The sequence below is a fragment of the Microcebus murinus genome, chromosome 1, assembly GCF_040939455.1.
Source record: "Microcebus murinus isolate Inina chromosome 1, M.murinus_Inina_mat1.0, whole genome shotgun sequence".
In the NCBI taxonomy this organism is placed as follows: Eukaryota; Metazoa; Chordata; class Mammalia; order Primates; family Cheirogaleidae; genus Microcebus; species Microcebus murinus.
In genome coordinates this window covers 161448162-161476059 of record NC_134104.1, presented here as the reverse complement: position 1 = coordinate 161476059, position 27898 = coordinate 161448162, and the positions used below count along the sequence as shown (strand labels likewise).

The 27898-nt window shown below is 38.7% G+C and overlaps 2 protein-coding genes and 1 long non-coding RNA gene across 5 annotated transcripts in view; 2 read left to right on the top strand and 1 right to left on the bottom strand.

Annotated features, from left to right (window-relative positions):
• CCDC66 (coiled-coil domain containing 66) overlaps nt 1–21779 on the bottom strand; it is a 42639-nt gene extending 20860 nt beyond the window's left edge. Inside the window, exons 1-6 of the mRNA XM_012765618.3 lie at nt 21690–21779; nt 19938–20002; nt 19237–19262; nt 10457–10904; nt 8968–9130; nt 8684–8787 (exon numbers count right to left, since the gene is read on the bottom strand). Of these exons, the coding sequence (XP_012621072.2) occupies nt 8684–8787; nt 8968–9130; nt 10457–10904; nt 19237–19262; nt 19938–20002; nt 21690–21700 (817 nt within the window). The 5' untranslated portion in view covers nt 21701–21779. The remainder of the gene's footprint in view (nt 1–8683; nt 8788–8967; nt 9131–10456; nt 10905–19236; nt 19263–19937; nt 20003–21689) is intronic.
• Nucleotides 2690–6400, top strand: LOC105871962 (R3H domain-containing protein 1-like). 3 transcript variants are annotated; one of them, XM_076008770.1, is made up of 2 exons: nt 2690–2918; nt 3116–6400. In XM_076008770.1, the coding sequence occupies exons 1-2, from the start codon at nt 2784–2786 to the stop codon at nt 6119–6121; spliced, it is 3141 nt and encodes a 1046-aa protein (XP_075864885.1). In that variant the 5' UTR covers nt 2690–2783; the 3' UTR covers nt 6122–6400. The 3 variants fall into 3 exon arrangements, with proteins under 3 accessions (XP_075864885.1, XP_075864882.1, XP_075864873.1); XM_076008767.1 differs by having other exon boundaries at nt 2799–4031; nt 4287–6400; XM_076008758.1 differs by having other exon boundaries at nt 2799–6400.
• Nucleotides 21324–22034, top strand: LOC105871955 (uncharacterized). Its single transcript, XR_001154393.3, has 2 exons — nt 21324–21504; nt 21727–22034. It is a non-coding gene; the product is annotated as an uncharacterized LOC105871955 (long non-coding RNA).
• The last annotated feature ends 5864 nt before the right edge of the window (nt 22035–27898 follow it).

Sequence of the window (27898 nt, the reverse complement as noted above, 5' to 3'; positions counted from 1 at the left end):
CAATTGCCTACACCAAACTGTCTTTAAAAATCCTGTCTCCCAAATTTTTGGGAGGCCGATTTGAGAAATTTCTCCCATTTCCTGCTTAGTGCTGTAAACTAAAATGCTCCCCCCCCCCCCACTAAATGGACCCCCTCATGGCCAAGGAATATCCTAAAGCAAAATTGTCAGCCAGGAGGAGGGAGGTCAGACATGCTTTATCATGCCCTCCTCCCTTCTTAGAGACTGTTTGTAACCCATTAACAGGCCTAAGGGTATGCAAGACAAACCTGCAAGTCCTCAATTTATGCAACAAATGGTGGCTTATCTCTGGTAAACATTTTATGTTAAAACATCTAAGCTCACACCTGTAATACTAGCACTCTGGGAGGCCGAGGCAGGTGGGGATTGCTCGAGGTCAGGAGTTTGAAACCAGCCTGAGCAAGAGTGAGACCGATAGAAAGAAACTAATTGGCCAACTAATATATAGAGAAAAAATTAGCCGGGCATGGTGGTGCATGCCTGTAGTCCCAGCTACTCGGGAGGCTGAGGCAGCAGGATTGCTTGAGCCCAGGAGTTTGAGGTTGCTGTGAGCTAGGCTGACACCACGGCACTCACTCTAGCCTGGGCAACAAAGCAAGACTCTGTCTCAAAAAAAAAACAAAAAAAAAACATTCCAAGCCTTTAGACAAAGCTTCATGTCTTTAAGCCAATTACAATCCAAAAAATCTTTAAACCCACCTATAACCTGTAAGCCCCCCTCTTTGAGATGGCCCACCTTTTTGGGCCATACCAATGTATGCCTCCCACATATTGATTGATGGCTTTACCTGGAATCCTTGTCTCTAAACTGTATAAAAAACAAACTGTAACCCAGCCACAACAAGTCCACTTGCCCAAGGCCTCTTGGCAGTGGCTCCAGGTCATGGTCCTCAAATTTGGCTCAGAATAAATCTCTTTAAAATTATTTTGCAGAGCTTGGGTTTTTTCCATTGATAGTGCTATGCAGAATAAACTCTTTCTCTACCATGAACCCTGCTGACTCAGTGTTTTGGCTTCCTCTTAGGCAGCAGGGCAAATGAACCTGGTTGGGAGGCAACACTAGCAAAAATTTACTTTCTTCATTCTTCTGTTACCTTGACTTCCTACATCAATTCATTCCCAACTTTTGCTGCTTGTCTATTTTTCTAAGTCACTCATGCCAGCAAGGTTAGTGATTGCCTCACAGGATTTCCTCGCTGAATGAGGATGAAGCTCATTTCATGCCTTTAGTATACCTAGTTCTAAGAAATGTAACTATGACGTCACCCATTTTGCAAACTGTGGTACCCGAACCCTAAACTGAATCTATGAAGTAACAGTTGTTTCTTAGTTATATAGTCCACAGGCTAAAATAATGCAATAAGCTTATTTCTGTCTAGAATACACTGACTGATTACCATACTGCTTATTCTTGATTAGAATGTTTGGTTATTTGAAAAAATGAAACCAATTTTTTAAATAAAACCATCTTTATACTGTGGGGGCGCCTCGATGGCCCTTCGGCAGCGTCTCAGTGGCACAACAAGAAAAGAGTTTTCCGCCCCCCTTCGTGTGAAGTAGGGTGAGGCAATTAGCGAACAGCACACATCTGTTTATACTCATACCTCCGGTTATCTCTTGGGTTGGGAAGAAAGGCAAAAGGGAGGTGGGATGCACAGGGATCGCGCAGAATTCAAAGAAAATTAATCACTTCAAAGGTCAGCTCATGGCCAGCGCGTAATTAGTTTGTGCCTTGCTAAGGCCCTTTGGGGGGGGGGATAAAAGGCACCCCGCAATTCAGGTCGGGGTCCTTGCCTGCGAGAGTGGCCACTGCGTTGGTGCTCTGGGGCTTGGACCCTGGCTAGCCAGAAAATAAACCTCCTCTTGTGTGATTGCATCCTCGATGTCTCTGCTTCTCTGTCCGGTGGGGCTGTGGAAGGTCGGTCCCTAACAATACTCACAGGATTTGTTTAATGGAAAAATATGAAAAAAGATTTTCAGGAAATGAGAAATAAGCTAAAAATCTTTGAGCTACAGGGGCTCCAGAATGATACTGGTGACAGAAATATTTTTGGTGCACACCACAGAGTACCAAATAAAAAGATATTCTAGATGTCAAATGTTATAAAACAAGACTTTGGGTAATAATCATACTAAAAGATATACAGTTGGCCCTCCACATCTGTGGGTTCCACATCTGCAGATTCAACCAATCACAGATCAGAAATATTTGGGAGAAAAAAATGAATGGTTGCATTTGTGAACTAAAATAAAATTTTAAGGCTCACCCCCCCACCCCCATCGGCTGACTGAACAAACCCCCCCCCCCCATGGCAAAAGGAATATCCTAAAACCAAACTGCCTGCCAGGAGGAGGCAAGTCAGATATGCCTCATCATGCCCCTCCCTTCTTGGAGACATCCTTTGTAACCCATTAACAGGCCTAAGGACATGCAAGACAAACCCCACAGGTCCTCAATTTACACAACAAATATATGTCCAGTGGATTATCTCTGATAAACAGCTCCTATGTTAAAACTTTCTAATCGAGGGGCGGGATTCTGCCAGCCGCGGCTGCTGCCGCTGGAGCCGGTGTCCGGGCTGGTGATGGGGTTAATTCCCTTTCGTAAGACTCTTACTTGCACCCACCCAGCCCCGCCGTCGTCGCCCCGCCATGCCGCGCTCAGCCGCCTCCTCCTCAGTAACGCGGGGCACTGAAAGTTATGATATATTTGATCCAAGACAGTCCATTCCAGTCCAGGAATCTACAGTGGTGACAAGGACATGGGACTCCTCCTGCCAGATTACAGATGGTACAATACAATTGACATCCTGGCTGACAACTGTGGAAAGGAACCTTGGATTATTTTATTTTATTTTTGTGGAACCCCACAAACCCAAATCCATAGGACACATCAGGCTTCATTCTAAAATAACCTTTGCTGATGAGGATGTCTGATACTGTTACTATAAAAGATGAAACTGAAACAATGAAGGATTTGGAGGCAGAAATGAAAGATACAACCGGAGTTGAAAATATTATCAAATCAGAAAACTATGGAAAGATTTTGGCAGAGAAGAATGACCGTTGTATTGACAACAATATTGATTTGCAGGAGAAAATTCAGATCCCATTAACACAATCATTTGAAAAAGAGGAGAAGCCCTCAAAAGATGAAGCGGAAAAAGAAAAAGCCAGTGATAAGTTGCCCAGAAAAATGTTATCAAGAGATTCCAGTCAAGAATACACTAATTCAACTGGCATAGATCTACATGAATTTTTAGTAAATACATTAAAAAACAATCCCAGGGACAGAATGATGCTGCTGAAATTGGAACAAGAAATTTTAGATTTCATTGGTAATAATGAGTCTCTACGTAAAAAATTCCCCCCAATGACATCATACCATAGGATGCTGTTACATAGAGTAGCTGCTTACTTTGGATTAGACCACAATGTTGATCAGAGTGGGAAGTCTGTCATAGTAAACAAAACTAGCAATACAAGAATACCTGATCAGAAATTTAATGAACATATTAAGGATGATAAAGGTGAAGACTTTCAGAAACGGTATATCCTCAAGAGAGATAACTCTAGCTTTGACAAAGATGACACCCAGATGAGAATACGTTTGAAAGATGACAGAAGAAGCAAATCTATAGAAGAAAGAGAAGAAGAGTACCAGAGAGCTAGAGACCGGATATTTTCCCAAGATTCCCTGTGTTCCCAAGAGAATTATATTATTGACAAAAGAATCCAAGATGAGGATGCTAGTAGTACCCAGCAGAGGCGCCAGATATTCAGAGTTAATAAAGATGCTTCAGGAAGATCAACAAATAGCCATCAAAGCAGCACTGAGAATAAGTTGAAGTATTCAGAACCACGACCCTGGAGCAGCACAGATTCAGACAGCTCTCTCCGAAACCTAAAACCTGCCGTAACCAAAGCCAGCAGCTTCAGTGGAATCTCAGTCCTGACAAGAGGTGATAGTTCTGGAAGCAGCAAAAGCATAGGCAGGCTTTCAAAAACAGGTTCTGAGTCTTCTGGTAGTGTAGGGTCATCTACAGGCTCTCTTTCTCACATCCAGCAGCCTCTTCCAGGTACAGCTCTCAGCCAGTCTTCTCATGGCGCACCTGTCGTCTATCCAACTGTCAGCACTCATAGTTCTCTTTCCTTTGATGGTGGCCTAAATGGGCAAGTTGCATCTCCTAGCACTAGCTTCTTTTTGCTTCCCTTGGAAGCGGCAGGCATACCACCTGGCAGTATTCTGATCAACCCACAAACAGGTCAGCCCTTCATAAACCCAGATGGGAGTCCAGTTGTGTATAATCCTCCTATGACTCAACAACCAGTTAGACCCCAAGTGCCTGGACCTCCACAGCCACCTCTGCCACCCCCACCAACTCAACAACCAGCAGCTAATCACATTTTCTCACAGGATAACCTTGGGTCTCAGTTTAGCCACATGAGTCTTGCCCGCCAGCCATCCACTGATGGTTCTGACCCTCACGCCACCATGTTCCAGTCCACTGTTGTTCTTCAGTCTCCACAGCAATCTGGTTTTATCATGACAGCAGCCCCTCCACCACATCCTCCGCCGCCGCCACCACCACCACCCCCTCCTCCTCCCCTACCACCTGGGCAGCCAGTCCCTACTGCTGGCTATTCTGCCTCTGGTCATCCTGTCAGCCAGCCTGTGCTCCAGCAGCAGGGATATATTCAGCAGCCATCACCACAGATGCCAGCCTGTTATTGCGCTCCAGGCCACTATCACTCCAATCAACCTCAGTATCGCCCAGTCCCTTCTGTCCATTACAATTCACATCTAAACCAACCACTGCCACAACCTGCACAGCAGACAGGTTATCAAGTTATGCCCAACCAGCAGCAAAACTACCAAGGAATAGTTGGAGTTCAGCAACCCCAGAGTCAGAACCTAGTCAGTGGCCAACCCAACAGCATTGGAAATCAGATTCAAGGAGTAGTCATCCCCTATCCCACAGTGCCATCATATCAGGTTTCACTGCCTCAAGGTTCTCAAGGAATTGCCCATCAGACTTATCAACAGCCTGTTATGTTCCCGAATCAGTCTAATCAAGGATCTATGCCCACAGCAGCAATGCCCGTTTACTATAGTGTCATTCCACCTGGCCAACAAAATAATTTAAGCTCTTCAGTCAGTTACTTGCAGCACCCAGGATCAGAACAAGTACAGTTTCCTCGGACTACTTCACCATGCAGTTCCCAACAGCTTCAAGGCCACCAGTGTGCAGCTGTGCCACCACCACCACCTGGTGGAGGAATGGTGATGATGCAGCTCAATGTACCAAACAATCCACAATCTCGTGCTCACTCACCCCCCCAGTGGAAACAAAACAAATATTACTGTGATCACCAGAGAGGACAGAAGTGTGTGGAATTTAGCAATGTAGACAATATTGTCCAGCACAGCTCTCAACTCAGTAGCCCCATTATCTCACCAGCTCAGTCGCCGGCACCAGTTCAGCTGTCTACCCTGAAAACTGGACGTCCCTCTGGACCACCACTTTCTATCATGCCCCAATTTTCTAGACCTTTTGTCCCTGGGCAAGGAGATACCAGGTATCCATTACTTGGGCAACCACTGCAGTACAACTCTCCTGCTGTTCTGCACGGACACATTCCAAACCAACAGAGTCAGCCTGGCAGCAGACATGGAAACCGAGGAAGAAGACAAGCTAAAAAAGCTGCATCCACGGACCTTGGAGCAGGAGAAGCAGTTGTTGGGAAGGTCTTGGAAATAACTGAACTACCAGATGGAATAACTCGCATGGAAGCCGAGAAGCTTTTTGGGGAACTCTTTAAAATTGGCGCCAAGATCCGGTGGCTCCGGGACCCCCAGTCCCAGCCCCAGCTGCGACGTCACCCCCTCTGCTGTGGCAGTGGGGACAACACTGTCAACCCTGAACGCTCCAAACCCAGTGACTTGGCCTCCACATACACCGTCTTAGCCACGTTCCCCTCCATTTCAGCTGCACAGAATGCACTGAAGAAGCAAATTAATTCAGTTAACAAGTTTAAGCTGAGAACAAGCAAGAAGCACTATGACTTTCAAATTTTGGAAAGGGCAAGTTCTCAGTAACAGAGCCACCTTTGGACCCTTCACCTCTGATTCCCCTGCCCTCTCCCATGATTGGCTTGATATTTGGAGCTTCTGTTAACATTATAGAGACTCCTAGGATGTGTGGTCATGGCGTTATAGCTTGCGAAGAAATGCCAGTGATCCAGCAAAGGGGCGGCGGGTGTGGGGAAGATACACATTTCACCCCACATGACTATAGGAATCACATCAGAATGATACAGAGTTAGCAGGTTTTTCTAAGGAAATGCTGTTCAAATGCCTCCTTTTGTAGTTATTTTGTTTTATATTTCTGAATTCTTGTATCAGATCCAAAGCTCTATTGTACAGCAAATTATCCTTCAAAATGGTTATAACCAGTTGCAACCTGTATTTCTTTTTGCAGCCAGCACAATGTGACCCAACTTAGAATTTGGGGGGAAAAGAATGCAGGGGTGGAATAACTAAGTCAAAACCATGTTTTATCTTCTTCTGGGAGTTAGAGGTGCTAAGGAGAGCCCACAAATAGAAGATTACTCTTCCCCTGAGTCTCTAAACACAGAAATAATTTCCAGAAAATACAGAACTCTTCCCCCACAGGGTTCTTTCCTTATACATTTAGGTAGTATGAACATTAAGTATAAAGTAAATTATGTTCTTAATGCCTCTTAATCAAACCACTTAGATTCAAAGGGGAAAAGGAATCATTTTAGGCAGGAAAATATTTCCTTTTTTTTTTTTTTTTTTTTTTAATGTGTCCCTCCAGTAACTAAATGCCACTTTATTTGCATTCTCCTCCTTGTGGATTTTTTGTCAGCTAAGGAAATGTGTTTGATGAGTGCTGGAAACTTCTTCAGTGGTTTACAATTTGTTTTCATTGTTTGCAGCGGATCACTGGACATCAAAGATTCATTGCACTTATGAACAAGGAACCTTTTTTTCAATCTCTGTGTAATTTGCAAGGCTGTACAATGTGTGCTGATGCAAGCCTTTTTCAGTTCAAAAGAATAAATGTTTACAAATATAAAAAAAAAAAACAAAAAAAAAAACTTTCTAATCCATTAGACAAAGCTTCATGTCTTTAACCAATTACAAGCCAGAGAATGTTTAAACACACCTATAACCTGTAAGCCCCTGCTTAGACATGGCCCACCTTTTCAGGCCAAACCAATGTATGCCTCCCACATATTGATTTATGACTTTACCTGTAACCCCTGTCTCTCTGAGATGTATAAAACCAAAGTGTATGTAACCCAGCCACACTGAGTCCACTTGCTCAAGGCTTCTTGAGCGTGGCTCCAGGTCCCGGTCCTCAAATTTGGCTCAGAGTAAATCTCTTCAAAATTGTTTTACAGAGTTAGGCTTTTTTACCATTGACACATTTATACTGAACATGTACAGATTCTGTCAATATTTCCTAAACAATACACTATAACTATTTACACAGTATTTACATTGTACTAGGTATTATAAATAATCTAGAGATGATTTAAAGTATATGTGAGGATGTATACAGTTTATAATAAGCAAATACTATACCATTTTATATAAGGGACTTGATTATCCATGCATTTTGGCATGGGGTGGGCTTGTCCTGGAACCAATCCCTCAGATATTGCAGGACCACTTTACTTTGAAGGAAACTAAAATGTTCCATCCCAAAATATACTTGTCATATTTTGAAATGCCTGTTCAGAGGGCCTGCAAACAGAAGTAGCCTTGCAGAGCTGCCTTTTGAAAGAGATTTCCTCTGCAGAGAAAATCTGCACTGATGCAGCCAGGCTCTCTCTGGGGGCCCTCCCTTGTCCAGATGTAGAAAAAGATTAACTGAGAGTCAGACACCTTCAAAGGTCAGAAAGAAACATTTACCATCTATTCTCTCTGAGGGCTGCTCCCTTTGATGTTTCATCTGCACAACAAAGACCACTTCTGCTAGCCAGGACTCTTCTTCTCGCCCTCCCACAACCTGTTTTGCCATGCTCCAAGCTTCTACTCTTTCAGCAAAATGAAAACAGTATAAAAGCATCAACCATCTAGCCATTTCTTTGAGTTTCATATTTTGCAAGACTCCCCTGCACATTAATAAATTTGTATAACTTTTCTCTTATTCATCTGCCTTTTGTCAGCGAACCTTCAAGAGGGCAAAAGGGAAGTTTTCCCTTAGCCCCTACAACTTCATCCTCAATATATAGTTTTTGTTTCGTTTTGTTTTTTTTGAGACAAGAGTCTCACTCTTTTGCCAGACTAGAGTGCCCTGGCTTCAGCCTAGCTCACAGCAACCTCAAACTCCTGAGCTTAAGCAATCCTTCTGCCTCAGCCTCCTGAGTAGCTGCGACTACAGGCATTCGCCACCATGTCCGGCTAATTTTTTCTATATATTTTTAGTTGTCCAGCCAATTTCTTTCTATTTTTAGTAGGGATGGGGTCTCATTCTTGCTCAGGCTGGTCTCAAACTCCTGTCCTCCAGCGATCCTCCTGCCTCAGCCTCCCAGAATGCTAGGATTACAGGCATGAGTCACCACGCCCAGCCCAATGCATAGCTCTTAAACTAACAGAATTAAAATAAAAAGTATAAAAATTACCTACCAAGCTCTTTCTTCCACTGGGCTTTTTTTGCTTCCAACAAAGTTCTATCATATTCCCTTTCCCCCAGAGTACTGAATATGTCACCTGGTTTCCATTCATTCTCTCTAAGGCAAAACACAAAAAATAACAGAAACCTTATCATTATGTTTCCACAGAGCTGACTTCATAAATACTAAGTAACAAGCTTTTAAAAAGCTCTAAGTCTTCTGAGTAAATACTTCACATGCAAGGAAAAATAAAATATTTCCAAGATGACCCCACAATAAGAGATATGAGTTACATACATGGCAATTTTCTGCTCACACTTAGATGTCTCCTGATTTTTCTTTAAGACAGATTTATTTTCATCTGGGACAGAAGAAACAGCCTCAGTTTTTTGGAGTAATCCCATATTGTTTTCGTCCTTTGGCTGATTAGGAATATTGTTTAAATGCAGACTATACTGGCCTAGGAGGTAAAATGCATCTTTTAAAATTAACACTAAATTATATCTATATAATACCATATTTTGGCATACTACTATACAGTTTTTAAAAATCTTATACATTACCTAATTTAACTCTCACAACAATCTTTGAGATAGTATTCTGTTTCCTTTCTGTCAAAAAAAGGGAAACTGAGGCCCAGCAGTTAAATGGCTTGCTCATGGCCATAGCCATACAACTTCTTACATCAAATAGGGAAGAAAATAAGCAACAGAAAAACAAACCTCTGTTTACTCTTGACAACATACTTTCACAAACAATATAAATTATAACATAAATCACAACCTAAAGGGGAATAAATGCTAACAGCTTAATAAGAACTCACTACCTGGCCGGGCGCTGTGGCTCACGCCTGTAATCCTAGCTCTTGGGAGGCCGAGGCGGGCGGATTGCTCAAGGTCAGGAGTTCAAAACCAGCCTGAGCAAGAGCGAGACCCCGTCTCTACTATAAATAGAAAGAAATCAATTGGCCAACTGATATATATATAAAAAATTAGCCGGGCATGGTGGCACATGCCTGTAGTCCCAGCTACCAGGGAGGCTGAGGCAGAAGGATCGCTCGAGCCCAGGAGTTTGAGGTTGCTGTGAGCTAGGCTGACACCACGGCACTCACTCTAGCCTGGGCAACAAAGCGAGACTCTGTCTCAAAAAAAAAAAAAAAAAAAAGAACTCACTACCTTAACTTTATATTTCTCATTTAGCTATGAAATCAATGGAAAACCACTGTCTTTATGTCCCAGCTATAATTTCTAAACCAAATGTTTTATAACACTCTACTGCTCTTTCCAAGTCTGTTTTACACTGGTCAAAAAAAATAGTACTACCAATCTTTAGCACAGATTAAGGGACAGGACAAGCAAATGCAGGGGCCAGAAGGGAAACTAAAATCAAATCTTCATACTAAGGTTCCCTTAATTTTCACTAGAAATACCACAGTGGATGTCTTCAGAACATTTCATATCATTATTTTAAATATAAGTAAAGCCTCTAACATTTTAAAGTAAATGCAATAGTTTTTTGTACTAACAACTTTAGAGTCCAAGAAACCAGGTTTCCTAAGGCTAGGTGCTATAAGAATAATATCCTGAGCATTAACCTTAAAATATGGCATATGATAACTAAATTTTACATATTAGGGAAAGTCTTCTAAAAGGCCAATTATTTTAAAAGCTTGTTACATATTATGTTAGAATTTAAAAGGCACAGTTACCTAAAACCCAATAAAAATGAAATTTTGAAATGTATATTGAGAAAATTAACATTCATTAAAACTTTATAATAATCTTACTTTTTTCCTCCTTCGTTCCATTGTCAGTCAGTGAAACAGATCGATTTCTTTGGTTTACCGTCAATAAAATCTGTTGTAGTTGGTCTTGTGTTAGACACACCAAACTGCTCTTCGTGTTTCCAGCTGTGATGTGTTGTTTCTGAGGCTTCCGTTTAGCTCCTAGAGATGTACTTACAGTGTTTCTCGTCTTTTGTATATGAGAGGTGGCAGGTGCAATCTCTCTCTGGATATGAAGACAGTCTTTACTTATGTACTGCTTACATAAATCCTTAGTGGATGAAAAAGTCATTCCATTTTTTTCACCTTTCGCCTGTGAAGTTTCTGAACCAACTGTCTTCTTCTGCAAAAGTTTTTCACTCTCGACACAAGTATTTTGTGTTGATTTTAGAATGTGTGCAGTTTGTTTCATTCTTAAAGGACGTTTTGCAATCCTAGTCTTACTTCCCATCTGTTAAAACACAAGAATATCTTATAACAGTCCATAAAAAAAATCAATTATCTTTATATCATCTATGATAAATCAGTCTTCTAACCTTTATTCCATTTTGCTATTTATTACATAATATGGCCATAAGAAATTAATGCTTAACATTTGTAAATCTTTACTTGAAAGCTTCTTCCAACAACTAGAAATTATTATTTTACTTCAGGATAATGAAGAATGCAGAATTTCTATTGTAGTTGTTACAAGACATCTCCATTCTACTTTGAATCTCATAGTCATTAAACCATCCAGGCTACCCATTTTATTGAAATGAATCAACAGACCATAGTAATATTCCTTGAATACCTTAGTTCATCGGTCACCATTCCTGTCTCTCACATAACTCCTAATTATTGTGTTTTCATATACACAGATAATTTTCCTAATATCTTGGCCTATCGTTCCCTCAAACTTTGTCCCTATACTGTTGTCCTCCAGGCTACCTCAGTTACTCCATGTCCCATAGTGACATCTTATACTTACCTTTTAATTATTCATAACTGCAACTCCTCCATAATCACAATTTCAAGCACTGGACAATGACCATTTTCCCCTAACTTACTCCCTCTCATATGCCAATTCCAACAATTAACTCTACTAGGATCTATAATCTGTCTATCATACCACCACCCTCTTGCTCTCATTCTTAACAATCTTAAATTCTACAATCAACCAAAATCATCACTCTTCCATTCTTAATTCCTTTGCTTTGCTCTCTGTCGTGCACACTTGGCAAATCCCGACTCCAGTAAAATCCAACTCTTCATCTGCTCCGTGCCTGCACTCATGGAGAAAAACAGCAGTCACGCTAACCAGATTCATTTTAAACTCATAAACAAGAACATCAGATGTGCTCTTAATGCTACCTTGCAGTCATACATTCCCAAGTTCATTTACTCTCTCATTCCTTTAGTAACTAATAGTTCAACCATCTCCTCTTTCCCAAAACCCCTAACACTTTCTCTCCCATCCTTTTCTCAGCTGAAGACCTTAATATTTCATGGAAAAGAAGCATTCAGAAGAAAACTAAATGCTTTACAAAGAAGCATTCAGCAGAAAACTTCAAGTTTCCACCACTAAATCTTTACCAGCATCTGCACCCATACAAACTACATGCCCTCTCATTACTTGTACACTTTCCTGTAACCGTCTCTCTTTTTCAAGGCTATCTCTAGCAATTTTTGCTTTCTATTGAATCATAAATTTTTTCTTTTCTGCTGGATCACATAATTTACATACAAATACACTATTATTTTACCATCTTAAAAAATTCTTCTTTTATTTTTTTACTTCAGAATATTACAGGGGTACAAATGTTTAGGTTACATATATTGCCTTTGCCCCCCCCCTCAGGGCTACAAGTATGCCTATCCCCCAAAGAGTGTACACCACACCCATTAGGTGTGAATATACCATCCCTTCCTCCCCTCCACACAGTATTTTACCATCTTAAAAAATTCTTGATCCCACTTTCTCCTTTAGTCTCCTATAATCCCATTCTAACTAGGCTTTCACCCTTTCGCTACCCCACCAAATTGCTCAATGTCACTAATAATTTCTACATTGCCAAACACAGTGACTGATTCTCAAATTCCTCATCTTATTTGACCTATGAGCTCAATCTGGCAGTTGATTACTCTTTCCATTTTGAAACACTTTCTCTACTTCTTGGACTCCACAGTACTAGTTCTTCTTTGACCTACTTCACTGCTCCTTCTCTGTTTTGCTGGCTCTTCCTATTCTCCCAGACCTCTTAAGGTTGAGTGCCAAGGAATCAGTCCTAGAATCTCATTTCTAAATTCCCTCATTACTTGCTATTTTCATTTACTCTTGTGGCTCTAAATATCATCCACGTTGATGACTCCCAAACTTTTGTGTCCAGGTGTTCTTTTCCCCTAACTTCAGGTTCCATCTGCCTATCCAACACTTCCACTGGGCTTCTCATAGACATTTCAAATTTAGCATGTCCAAAACTGAACTCCTGATCTCTCTCAAAATAACTTCCTTCCCTCACAATCTTTCCCATCTCAGTTGCTCATGCCAAAAATTTTGGAGTTATCCTTGACTCTTCTCTCATTATACCATATATAATCTGTCATCAAACATTGTTTTGCTCTATCTTCAAAACATATCCTGAATCTGACCACCCCTGAACATCCCTCTTGCTACCCTCTTTACTCCAAGTTTTGCCAGAATTACTGCAAAACCTTCTAACTGGTCTGTTTCTATCTTTGCTCCCCAATCTATTCTCAACACAGAAGCCATGGTGCTTACCTTAATGGTATGTCAGATCATGTCATGCTCCTGAAAAGCCTCCAATGATGTCCTATCTTACCTAGAGGATAAGTTGGACTTTTCACTATGTTCTACAAAGCTCTAATGATCTGTGAGCGCTTTCCCACCCCCCTATCTTTTGCCCCCATTATCTCTCTCACATCTGACTTTATTTTCTATCTCTTAGCCTCCAGCCACATGGGCTTCTTGGTTGTTCCTTGAACTCAGTAACCCTCTACCTGGGACATTCTGCCTTCATATTCTATTATACATTGCTTATTTACTCACCTCCTTCAAATCTTTGCTCAAATATCACCTGTGAAGCCTTCCCTAACCACCCTGTTTAAGATTGCATATTTCCTATTCTACCCTCACTCCCACCACCCTAGCACTCCCTCCTCCCAGAGCTGCTGTGCCCCTAAGGTAACAGTGATTCTTCCCTCTCCTTTATTTTTCTCCATAGCACTTTTTATCTTGCAATATTCTATATTTATTCATTTTGCTTTGTGTCTGGCCATCCCACACCTTCCTATTGTAAACTCCACTGGGCAGAGATTTTTGTCTGATTTACTCACTGCTGTATCCCCAGTACCTAGAACAGCAGAGTGGAACAGAGCAGGTGTTTTTGTTGAACATCCTCAACTATGCTATATCCAACAATGAATTCTTTATCTCTTGCCCCCAAGTTAGCTCCACTTTCTGAAATACCCCATTACTGGGGCACCGTTGTTCTAATCTCTCTAACCAGTAACCATGGAATCATCTTTCACTCCTTCTCTTTCTTCAGTGTCTTCTTTAGTTTATCAGCAAGGATTAGTCATTTCTTCCAATTATCTTTTTCTTACCATTCATATGACAACAAACCTAAATTCAAGTTTTTTTTTTGAGACAGAGTCTCGCTTTGTTGCCCAGGCTAGAGTGAGTGCCGTGGCATCAGCCTAGCTCACAGCAACCTCAAACTCCTGGGCTCAAGCAATCCTCCTGCCTCAGCCTCTCAAGTAGCTGGGACTACAGGCATGCGCCACCATGCCCAGCTAATTTTTTTTCTATATATATTAGTTGGCCAATTAATTTCTTTCTATTTATAGTAGAGACAGGATCTCGCTCTTGCTCAGGCTGGTTTCAAACTCCTGAACTCGAGCAATCTGCCCTCCTCGGCCTCCCAGAGTGCTAGAATTACAGGCATGAGCCACTGCGCCCGGCCTAAATTCAGGTTTTTATTACCACTACTAGATTACAGCCTACCTAACTCAGGGGAGCCTATCCTCCCTTTAATCCACTATAAAGTTCTGCAAACCCAATTAACCTATAACAATTGAACAATCATTCAATCAATACCAAGCGTTGCTTTGTATGTGCTCACCACTATGGGGAAAGTGTTGAGGATATAAAGACAAATAAGACAAGATCCTTGCTGTCAAAGAGTGGGTTAGATGCCATAATGACTTTTATCTGGCTTATCTCAGCCAAATTTTTATCTTTCAAGAAATTCCCAAGTATACAACCACACTGACCAATTACCAATCACATTTCAACCTACTTTTCAAACCATACCTGCAGCATCAGCCATGAGATCTCTTATTATCTTCTTCACCTCACTTACACCTTATTTATCCCTGGCTTTAGGGTTTTGACTATACAATATCTCAATCTAAAGTGCCTTTTTACCCTCCTATCCCTGTAGCTATTTTAGTATAACTAATTCTCTAAATGAGAGGTGGCAAACAAAAATACCTCCCATGAATTAGACTGCATGGGAACTGGGATGAACTGAAGAAGAGCACTTTTAGGAGATAGCCACCACTCAGAATTACCTTACATTGCCAAATAGGAATCTAAGCCTAAATGCTAGATCATCCACTATTTCAAGAGAACCAACACCAGATTTTACATTCAACTTTCCAATGTTTTGACACTGGCAATTCTCATTCTAGTTTTTGAAAACCCACTGTGTAGATCAAGCAAATTATCAGCAGACTGCACCTGGCTTACAAAGCTAAACTCTACTACCTCAGTTAGTCTCCAACTACCCCATCTCCTACTGATCTCGACTCATACAGGCTTTTTCTGCAGTAATAGTTGAGCATTTCAATTCCCTTATCAGTTTACTTCACTTAAGCTGCTAAGAAAGGCACTATGGCTTACGCCTATAATACCAGTGCTTTGGGAGGCTGAGGCAAGAGGATCACTTGAGCCCATGAGTTTGGGGGTACACAGAGCTATAATTGTACCAATGCACTCCCGCCAGAGCAAGACCCCCCGATCTCTTTAAAAAAAAAGCTAAAAAGTGCAGTACATTCCCCATTCCCTTAAATCTTGAAAGTCTCTCACTTCTGTCCCCTACTTTCCACTCTTCTAGCTACAAGTTCAGGGCATACAAGATTCTCTGGACACCATAATTGGCATTTAATTGGTCTCCCAGTTATGGTAACCCATCCTTCACAGAGCCGCCCAAAGCCCTTTCTTAAAAACACAAATTAGATCATATCTAGTCCCCTTTTCAAAAATCCTTAAGACTTACTATGTGCAAATCATTAAGTTCATAGTCCTTGAGTACACATTCAAACTTTTCATGATAGTACCTCCACTTTATGTTCCATGCTTCCCCCGAGGTACACACTATTCCCCAAATTCGACTTACGCTTTGTATCTAATCTTTTGCTCACTACTTTCTCTATACTTGGAATACACTTCACTACTTCTTTGATATCCCCCTCACCTTTAAAATTTATTTATTTATTTAATTATTTTTTTTTTGAGACAGAGTCTTGCTTTGTTGCCCAGGCTAGAGTGAGTGCCATGGCATCAGCCTAGCTCACAGCAACCTCAAACTCCTGGGCTCAAGCAATCCTACTGCCTCAGCCTCCCGAGTAGCTGGGACTACAGGCATGCGCCACCATGCCCGGCTAATTTTTTTCTGTATATATTAGTTGGCCAATTAATTTCTTTCTATTTATAGTAGAGATGGGGTCTCGCTCTTGCTCAGATTGGTTTCGAACTCCTGAACTCAAACGATCCGCCAGGCTCGGCCTCCCAGAGAGCTAGGATTACAGGCGTGAGCCACCGCACCCGGCCCTAAAATTCTAATTAAAATGTCATTCTTGCTTTTATCTCTTGGTTCTAAAATAAATATATAAATTAATAAAATAAAACGTCACCTCATTTATGAATTTTGTTCTGGTCTCCTGAAACCAGAAGGAGCTACTCTTTCCAATGTTTTCTCCTTTTTATAACTCTACTACAGCACTCATTTTATTTTATCTGTCCTATACTATTTACCTGACCATGATACCCCTACTTCTAGAAAACAGAGAGCTTAAAGCCAGAGAGGAACAATGAACGAAGGCAGCAAAAAATCACGAACCATGAAATAAAGATTCAATCATGTTCAGGTTACTAAATAAGAAAAAGCAACCTAGCTCAAATCATTTCCCAAGTGTTTACTGGATTAGATGAAAATTAATAGATCAAACAGAGCCTTCATGTCATAAAACACTTTCATATACCATGTTGTTCTTTTTATCTAGTTTTAATTTTACCAATATCATAAAGATATTATATTATAATATCTTTATTTTACCAATATCATAAAGACATTATGATATCTTTACCGATATCATAAAGACAATGTTCAATGCATTTGTTTAATAATGGCTGACTTCACAATTTATATGGGATCCCAGGATTCCAATGCCAGAAGGAATCAAAGTAACATTTTTAAATATAAAATGTGCTACCTGGCACTAATATTGCATACACCCTTTCGTATGTCACTAATTCTCACATGAAGAAATATCCATAAAAAATGTTTAATGTTTTATATTTCAACTAATATTTGAGACTATTTTAAGAGTTTTAAAATCCATTATTTCTATAAATTACTTACAATCCTGAATCATTTGTATTTCTTTCATTTCTCTTCCTATAAGCCTAAGAAATTAGACTGGTAACCATCTTTATTTCATTTCAGCAGATTAAAGAAAAATATGCAGGAGATTTCAATAGACTTTATAAAAAAGATCACACACATGTGAAACTTGATGAAAATAAGATATAGTTTGGCTATGTTTAAAGAACACACCGTGGAGATGACAATAATTCAACCAGTGGGGAATAGAGAAAATACAAAAACTGTAGGTGGTGCAGTCACTCAGAAGCTTACCCCAGGAAAAGGAAAAAAGAAAAGCACTACGTAGAGAGTGCTTCATAAATAACTTATAGAAAATAAGTTATTTATTCATATATAACTTATAGAAAGTTCATAAATAACTTATAGAAAATAACTTATAAAAAAGTTCATAAATAACTTATAGAAAACAGAAGTCAACATATAACTGCAGAAATGTGGGATTTGAGACATTAAAAAACAGTTAAAACAAAGAACTACTGATTTTGGTGTTTTATCTTCTGTGAAGAGCAAAAAAGGAAGGAGGAAGATCTCTGCAACCTCTATAAATATAGGAAGAGGAACTCCTTGAAAACAATCAATATAGGAAGGCTTAGGTGCATCACTTTTTTTTTTTTTTTTTTTTGGAGTCCCAACTGCAATAGGGATGAACACAATTTAAAACAGTAAACAATTTAAGATTAACATCAACAGAGAACATATTAGTTACTGTGGAAAAAAAATCCTAGGATAAAGTACCCCTGGAGAGTTGACAGAATTTTGTAATGCAAAGTCCAAGAGTAATACACAAAAGTTTAAGACTAGTAACTTGTTCATTATAGGCCTATAAAGGGATTTCCAGATGTTCTGAGTTGGTTAAAAAGACAGTGAAATGTCTTCACAAAAGTGGCTACTACAGCAAATCCATTACAGATATCAACAGGAAGAGGGAACATGTGAAAGAGAATAAAGGCCTGCAGAAGATAGAAATCAACCATTTAGCTTTTCATCTAAAAGCTTGAAAAAGGGCACTATATTCATTAATGTGTTTCAAATAACAGCATTCAGTTGTAATATTTTAATAGGAAAAGGCTAAGAAATAATATACAATCTGTATTCTGTGAATAAGGGAGCACTTAAGGTATATAACTATATATAAACAGAGGAATAATTCTTATAAGTAGCTTGTAGAATTGCTCTGATCATCATCACCCATTTATTGAGTGACATTCTGGGTGCTCAGACAACTTCTCCACCCTCATTAGAGCTGAAAGAAATAACAAAGCCATCAAAGGCTCAGAGTTGAAGGGGAAAGTGATACATCATCCAAACTAGGTTCTATCCACAGACAAAGACTTTAAGATACTGCAATGATGAATAGAAAAAGGGGCTATGGAAAGTTATGGAAGAGGAGAGGAGAAATTCCTGCCAATGTTAATCTACAAACTGAAAAAGAAATAGGGAATAAGAAAAATACCAGTATCAAAAATTTATTATCTGTAAAGTGGGTATAAAAAAAGAAAAAAAAATTATAGTAATGTACTTTGTAGAAAAAGACACAATGGATTCCTGACAAAGAAAAATTAATTTAAATGGAAAAGTACCTTTAAGCTCAAGGGCCATCTTTTAAAGGAGAGCGGCTAAATGCATGTTAGAATTTATGAATCAAACTTACCTTTTGGTGGGGGCAAACGGAACTTGAATATGAAAAGAAAAAATATTTTTGCACTAATGTCTAAGTATCTATTTTTAAAGATCTCTGGAGCTGCACTGTCCAATAGCTATTAAATTTAAACATTAAATGAAATTAGAAAGTCAATTCTTTAGTTATACTAGCCACATTTCATGCGCTCAGTAACTACACAAGGTTAGTGGCTACCATATTGATTTTAGAACATTTCCATCAACCCAGAAAGCTTTACTGGACAGCACTGATCTAGAGAAAAGGGTTCTATACAGCTTTTTAAACTGAAAATTATGATTCCATTTCTGTGAAAGGACCAGCCTGATAGCAAGAAAACAGTAACTTCTCACCATCATTCCAAACCCCTTAGAACACTTTTTATTTTCTAACCACTGTAAAGAAAACTGCATTTTACATTTGAAAATAGGTCAGGTCAAAGTCATTTGGCTTACCTTCACAGAAATTTTTGATTTATGGTCTACAAAAGAAAAAAGAAATTACTAAACTATCAACCAAAAACATACTAAGGCAGTCATGAAAGTAAATTTTAATTAGTATTCATTTTAAGATGTTAAGATAGCAATATTATCCCAAAAAGCATTAAGTTTAGATCCTGGCTGAGTGTTTTAACTTTTACACTGTGGTTCAGCTATTTATTTCTATTTCATTTTTGTTTATTTTGATTATCTTTCCAAGGTAAAACTATAAACAGATCAGGAAAAAAATAAAATGAAGATGACTACCAAAGTATACTCAGTTTTAAAATTAATACTGAAAACTACTAGCATTTCACTGTAGTCTTACTATAAATTTTCTCAAATAACAGCCTTTCAAAAAACACGACATAAATTGAACCTATAATATTTATCAGGCAATAAGGATATTTGCTATATGCAAATATAATGAACAGATATACTTCACATAAAATATACTGGAACATTAAATGTTACGAATCTGAATACTGACAATAAGCAATGATTAATCTGATTTTCCTTTGGCTAAAAGTAAATTTTAAGAAGTTTGAGGAAACAAATGTTTTCAAAGTATCATTTAAATATCACTCTATTACAAGCAAAAAGTCTGTTAAGCTAATATAAATTTTATGTATGAATTTTTTAAGTTAACTTTTTGGATTTCCAGTAACACAGCATACCATATGGAGACAATATTAGCTTGGTTTTTCCATCCAGTAATTCAGTTTCAAGCTTTAAACCATCTCTGCAATATAAAAAAAAAGTTGTCACTTTTAACAAACTAACATTTTAAATAGCCAAAAATGTTCATCTGAACCTTGAAAGCAAATCTATTCCTTTGAATTTATAAAGTAATCTCGTACATATCAAACTAGTCTTTTAAATAAAAATGTTTTTCAATCCAAGCTAAAACTAATACCTACAGGGAGAAAATTATTCTTGAAACCTTTCAATAATACAAGAATTTGTTCATCTTTAACTTGCAAGTTCATTTTTGTTATTGGTAAGCAATAAATTATTTCAGTTATTATATCATCATTTAACTCTAGCCTAGAAAAAATAATGCTGTTACCAAAACCCCTCAGCTAAGTTAAAGAAGCAAGACATAACTAACCACTATTTATTAGTTTCATAACGAATTCATGACTAATATAGTCTATGGAGTGCTAGAGCATCTTAAAATGACTATAATGCCACCAAGGTTATTAACTGCTTGAGCGGAGTTCCAAATTTTGAATATTTTCAATACATATTCACATTCAGTGACACATTTGCTACCACCACAACTATAAATCTACAATAAACTTGAGTTACTATGATGCTTAATGTGTGCATGTCAAGAGCAAGGGCATAAAGTAACACTACAACTGCCAACAAAACTTGAACGTCTATTAGGGTTCTAAATAAAATCTATGCCAAAACAAAAATGGCAGTCGATACAGTAATTCACTGTCTTACAAAGAGGAAATAAAAAAGGCGGGCATGGGTATGTCAATACACCTTAACGGGGACAACATCAAGTCCAAGATATAAAATTACATCCAGCAGTGCAGTCCATGGAGACAGGTTGGAAATGGTCTGATTAAGAAAGCGAAATCTTCAGTGTTGCTTAGGAGAAATCAAATTGCCTTAATTATTAAAGGTAAAACACTGGAAAGAATAGGTTTTAAGGGTTTCTCTGTTGCAAGGTTGTGAACAGTTTATGCTTACGTTCGTGAAACTTTACCAAAAACACAAAAGACCTTGAATAAAACTGCAAAATATCGCTGTTATGCATTGCACTGTAAAATCCTAAGGGCCAGACTATCTTATTTCTATAAACTCAGATTCTAAAACATTTTTTACTAAATGATGCGCAGTTAAGTCTGAGTTTAGTGGCTTTTCATCTTCTTAAAATAACAGAGTGACGAAGACCACTTCATCAGAGTGATGAAGACCACGCAACAGTCCTTTTTACTTATTCAACCACTAGTTAACGAGCGTTACAGGTGCGAGGCACCGGTAACACACCGACTCCTCGGGAAGCCTGTGTTCATCCGCGCGCTCCACATTCCGCAAGTCTTCCAAGTCGGGGCGGCGAAGAACCAGGGCCTGCGCCAGGATTCCTTCCCCGGAAGCCGCTAAGCTTCTCTGCCCTCACCGTTTCTCTCCTTTCCTCCACGCCTCTCTTCCCTCCCCATGCTGAGGTAGATAAGAAGACGGGAAGGGGTTCGCACACAGTTTCAACGAGAGTTACGAAGTGAAAAGGTGAGGTCTGCGGGGTCTATGAGGGCCGCCCCTTCCCCTCGCCCCTCTCTCTCTCCCTCAGGGAACTGGGCTCTGCCCCTCGGGGTGGAGAGGGTACAGAAGGTTCCCCGCGAAAATCTCTAATGTCCAACTCAGAATCACCACCCCCACCTCCACTGACGACCATCTCCCTCGCGCCAGCTTACCCCAAGTTCATGGCCTGACCGCCCACTCTCTCCACAGGACGCTCAAGCCCCTGTGTACCACGGTTGCCGACCGCCGCTCAACAAGCACTACACCGATTGGATACAGGGATGCTGGCGAGCGGAGGATGGGCCAATCAGGATGGGGCGTACTTGCGGGTGCGCTTAGCCGGGGCGGGGCTCCAGGGGATTCGGTCTGACCCAGCTGAGGAATCTATTAAAAACAATTTGGTGTGGAGGCCTGCGCTCCTTGCAGTTGTATCCTCCAAAGTGGCACAAGGAACCCTAGGAGAAATGAAACTTTACCAGAAAACAAAAGACCTTGAATAAAACTGCAAAGTATCTGTGTTACGCGCTGCAGTGTAAAATCCTTAAGGGCCAGACTCAGGTGAAGGTGGCAAAAATAAGGAGAAACAAAAAGCATAAATGTTTTAAGGAAATGAACATTTTCTATAGTTTATATTTGGAAGAGACTTATTTTAGTACAAAAAAAGTTGGGGGAGGTGGGATATCTAGGGCAGATACTGGAATGTCTTGTTTTTTTGCTGTGACCCCTGCGTTATCCCTAGCACATTGTAGCTCTTTTTAAATAGCAGCAATGACAAGTGCTTGATAAATTTAGCTGTTACTGTGCCAGACATGAAACTAAGCCCTCATGTCTATTATTTAAGCCTTACATTATCTCTGAGGCACAGAGAGGCCAAGCGACTTGCCCCAAAGTCACTGACCACCGAGTAGTTTAAAGCCACAGCCCATGTTCCTCTCCAGAGTTATATGAGTGCGACTGACTCCTAAAGATCCTTCAAGTCTCGATTTAAACGTCACTTCTGCACGAACCCCTTTGGATCAGGGCAGGTAATGCATTTAAGATCCTGTGCCTGAGTGAGCTTTAAAGGAGCAGACAGTTGGCATCTTGCACATTTCTGTTGCCATAGCACCTGACACTGCACGGTGTAGACAGCAAATATTTGTAAAGTGAATGAACAGCAAAAATTAAAACCAACAACAGCTATTAAATTTGACTGAATGATATTTCGTGATGAGGATTTCATGATGAGGATGCCCCTAAATTATAATGTAGTTGCTAAAAGTTCACAATTTTTTCATGTATTTAAAACTATAGTTGATGAAAAAAAATGAGGAATATTGAATTCTCATGGTACATTCAGGGAAAACTCAAAGAGATCTTTCTATATTCATTTTTATACCTGACCTGTGTTGGATATACTTAAATGAACATTTGTTGACTTACTTGACTGAAGAAGCAGATATATACATTTGATCTCATGGTGCTGTTATTTTAAAGGGATACTTTTTTCTTCTGCATGGGGGGAAAAGGCTAAAAGGATTTAAACCAGCATATTAATAGGAGTATTTTGGGGGGAGGTAGAGTGGTTTGACTTTTTTTTTAAATGGTTAACCAGGTTTTTATTGAAAAATGAAGATTCTAGAATATTATAGTAATTTCAATAGCAACATGTCATAAAATAAATTCTAGTGCATGCATAAAATGATTTTAAAATAAAAATTCTTATATGTAGAGTTTATTATTACAGCATGCCTCATTTACTAATTATTTTTAGAAAAGTTCCCAGAAATTCACAAAAGAAAGACTGTTGCATCCAAGTGACATTACAATGCAGCTATCTCATCTTCAACATGTTTCTAAACACCATTGTGACAATATTCTATTATTTATATTTATTACTTATAAATGTAAATTCATCCAGAAAGAAATTGAGACTGATTACCATTATAATGTATTTAATGTACCATTAAAATCTATTACATATTAGGAGACTCAAGAGCAGAAAAGTTAATGATTTGATTTTCAGAAATTTTTAGAAATTAAAACATAATAACAGGATTTCTGTTATAATAATAACAGGATTTCTTTCTCTGACATATAATGCCTAAAATAATTTCTAAAATAAAAAAGTTGTGAAATTCCATTTCTGTTACTTTATTGTAATTCAGAAAATTTGCTTGCTTAGAAAATTATTGACTATAGCACATTGTTAAAACCATAGTAAAAAGTGTACTTTTCACTTCAAGCACCATTGTTAAAGTCTGTACATTTTAATCTTAGAGTGGTTTGACTTTTAAAATGTTACTTTTGTTTCTAACTTTTATTATTATGAAAATGTTTAAACATACAAAAAAATGACAAAATAGTGCAATGAACATCTACATGCCCTCTACCTAGATTTGACAATTGTTAATATTTTACTGCATCTGCTTTCTCTCCCTCTCCCTTTCTACACATGTGTGGGTGCCAGGACATGCACACACACGCGCACACACATACACATTTGCAAGTAAGTTACAGACATTACAACACTTTACCCCTAAACATTATAGCGTGCATCTCCTAAGAATAAATATTTTCCTATGTAACCACAGCACCGTTATTACACCTAACAATTAACAATTTCTTAGAACATCTAATATCCCATTCCTATTTAATTTCCCCCACTTGTCTTAAGAATATCTTCTAGGCTTTTTATTTCAAAAGCAATAGCCAACCAAGAATTGCACATTACATTTGGTTGTTATGTATCTTTACACTCTCTCTCTTTTCAGAAAAATAACAATGTATTAATTATTAAATGCTTGACAAATATTTAAATGTTTTACTATTTATTGTTGTAATATATGTAACAAAATTTGCTGTTTTAACCATTTCAAGTATACAGTTCAGTGGCACAATGTTGTGCAACATTACCATGATATATTTCCAAAACTTTTTCAATACCCCAAACAAAAATTCCTGTCCCCTTAAGCAATAACTACTCATTCCTTCCTCCCTGATCCTACTAACCTCTAATCTCATTTCTGTCTCTATGAATTTGCCTATTCTAAATATTTCATATCATATAAGTGTAATCATACAATATTTATCCTTTTGTATCTGGCTTCTCTCACTTAGCATAATGTTTTCAAGGTTCATCCATGTTTTAGTATGTATCAGAACATATCTTTTTATGATTGACTAATATCTCATTGTATGTATAAGCCACAATTTGTTTATCCATTCATAGATAGACATTTGAGTTGTTTATAAATTTTGATTATTGTGAATAATGCTGTAGTGAATACTGGCATACAAATATCTGTTTGAATCCCTGTTTTCAGTTCTTTTGGTATATATCTAGGAGTGAAATTACTGGGTCAAATGGTAATTCTAGCATTAACGTTCTGAGAAGCTGACAAACCATTTCCATAGCAGTTGTACCATTTTACATTCCAGGGTTCTAATTTCTCCCCATTCTCAACACTTTTTTTAAAATTATAGGTTCTTTAGTTCTGATCATTTCTGGGTTTTTTTGTGTGTGTTTTTTTGTTTTTTGTTTTTTGCTTTGTTTTTTTCAGGCGGAGGACTAGAACTTAAAGTGGCCTACTTCATCATTTTGCTAATGCCACCTTTCTTTACTCCTTTTAAAACATAGAACAGTCACCCCACTTGTTTTAAATGATACCGACTTTTTGTCTCCCATCCAAGTACTAACCAGGCCTAATCCTGCTTAGTTTCTGAGATCAGATAAGATCAGGCACTTTCAGAGTGGTGTGGCTATAGATAGTACTGACTTTTTGAAAAGATTTTTTGAAAAGCCACTGTATTGTAGAATGGTCTCCAATCTGGATATGACTGACTGTTTCCTCATGGTGGTGTTTACCTTATTCCTCTATCCTCTATGTTTCCTGGAATATTCAAGTTAAAACATTTTGGTAATACTTTGAGGTGATGTTGTTTGGTTCATAGTGTATCACGTCAGATTGTCCTACTATTCGTGTGGCCAAATTTGATCACATTGAGGAAATGTTCATTCCCTCAAACCTCCTGTTGAAATTTGATCCCAGTGTTGAAGTTGGGGCCTCATGGGAAGTGTTTGGGTCATGAGGGTGGACCCCTCACATATAGATTAATGCCCTCCCTGGGGTGGGAGTATGCATGAGTGAGTTCTTGCTCTATTAGTTCCTGAGAGAGCTGGTTATGAAAAAGAGAATGATACCTCCCTTCTCTCTCTTGCTTCATCTCTCTCCCTATGATCTCTGCACACACTGGTTCCCCTTCATCTTTTACCAGTGGTGGAAGCAGCCTGAAGCTTTCACCAGTTGCACAATCTTCCAGTCCAAAGAATTATAGCCAAATAAGTTTTTCTTTATAAATTATCCAATCTCAGATATTCCTTTATAGCAACTGCAAAACAGACAAAGACATTGCCCCATCTCTCTATTGTAATGGTCCATTTTCCCCTTTGCAATTAGTAAATAATCTGAGACTGATACTTTGGCACTATGCAAATATCTTGTTCCCTAACAATATTTCACCTAATAGTGAGGGGTGATTTGTATTTTGTTTTCTGCATTTTCAATAAGGCATGTCTTACATGTTTTTATACCCTCTTCACACCACTCTTCTCTGCCTACCTGTTCACCAGGTACAAGAAACTATTAACAGTACAAAACTCTTCCATCTTCCAAGCATACTGTGAGATAAGAATCAAAGATCAAGTTCCCAGGTGTAGCATCCCTTAATAGCACATCCTCCTTTCTGATCTGCCAGAGGTACATTCCCCAAGAACAAGAGAGGTTAGTATAATGCTGTGAATCTTGGTTATTCAAGGGTACATGAAGGTGGAGAAATTATAAGCATACCTTTCATTTATATGCAGCATGGTTTCCGCAGATCGCCCTGCCTTGTAATACAGAGAGTGTCACATTGACAGTAATTTTGCCCTAACTTGCTCCTGGGTGATCTCAGCCCAAGCTAAGTGTCTCCAAAGTACTTACAGGTCCACCAGTAGTGTAATCCTTGAGGTATTCAAGCTGCAGGTCACCTGTGGGGAAGGAAAAATGCATTCTGTTTGTGTTCTATTCTGTTTCAGTGCATAGCATAGTTTTTTAAAGCTTTGGATTCAGATCTCACCTCTGTTGCTGACTAGCTGTGTGATTTTGGAAAGTTAGTAACTTTCTCTGCTTCATTTTCTTCACTGATGCAATAGGAATGAAAAATAGGACTCTACCTCATAGGGTTCTTGTAAGGAATAAGTGAGTCTAATACATGCAAAGTGCTTAGAAGTGGTGCCGACATATAAGTGCCATGTATGGAAGTAATTAATATTGTTACCAAACAAGCACTGTTTGAGCCCAATGACTTACAGAGTTTTAGATCTCTCAATTTTTTCCCTTTTAAAAAAAATTAAGGTAAAAATTACATACAATAAAATGCACAGATCTTAAGAGCACAACTTGAACAGTTGTGGTAAACATATATACACATTTAACCACAACTCAAATCAAGATATAGATCTTTTCAGTTACCCCAGAAAGTTTTCTTGTACCCCCTTCTATCATCCCCCCCACCCCCCGTTTCTATAAGCGAATCACTGTTCTAATTTCTATTACCATAGATTGGTTTAGCCTGTTCTAAAACTTCCCATAAATGGCATCATGCACGTAGGCTTTTAAGTCTGGCCTCTTTCACTTAGCATAAACATTGTGGGTTCACCATGCTGGGAGAGTATAGGGTTTCATTCGTTTTTATTTCTATGTAGTGTTCCACTGTGTGAATATATAACAATATATTTGTTGAATATTTGAATCATTTGTAATTTGGGGTTATTATTTTAAAACAAGAAAAAAAGGTGCTCTATAAACCCTTGTACAAGTCTCTTTGTGGATATGAATTTTCATTTCTTATGGGTAAGGACCTAAGAAAGAAATTGCTGAGTCCTACAGCAGATACTTTTAAATTTGTTTAAGTAACTACCAGACTGTTTTACAAAAAGAGCGTACCATTTCACACTCACAATGTATGAGGATAAGTGTTCTAGTAGCTTCACAATTCACCAACATTTGGTATTCCTGAGCTTTTAGTGTTAGCCATCCTAGTGAATGTGAAATGGTATATCATTGTGGTTTTAATCTGTATAACTAATAAGTAGATTTTGAGCACCTTCGCTCGATTTTTATGGAGTGTGCATGCAAAGTCCTCACTATTGAGATCTTTCTTCTCCTTAGGACCTTGTAGGAGGCTCTGGTAAATTCATTTATGGCAGGCCCACCCAACCAATTTATCAGACATACTTAGACATTTATGACCAGCAGCATGTGGCAGTATACCACTCAGGCTGAATTTACATTAGAATAGTAAATTGTATGTATGATATATATCAAGCATCTGTAGTTGGCCCAGTGTCATTTTGAAT

Coding starts and splice junctions, on each gene's coding strand:
- LOC105871962 (XM_076008758.1), top strand. CDS start 2,945: ATGAGGATGTCTGATACTGTTACTATAAAAGATGAAACTGAAACAATG.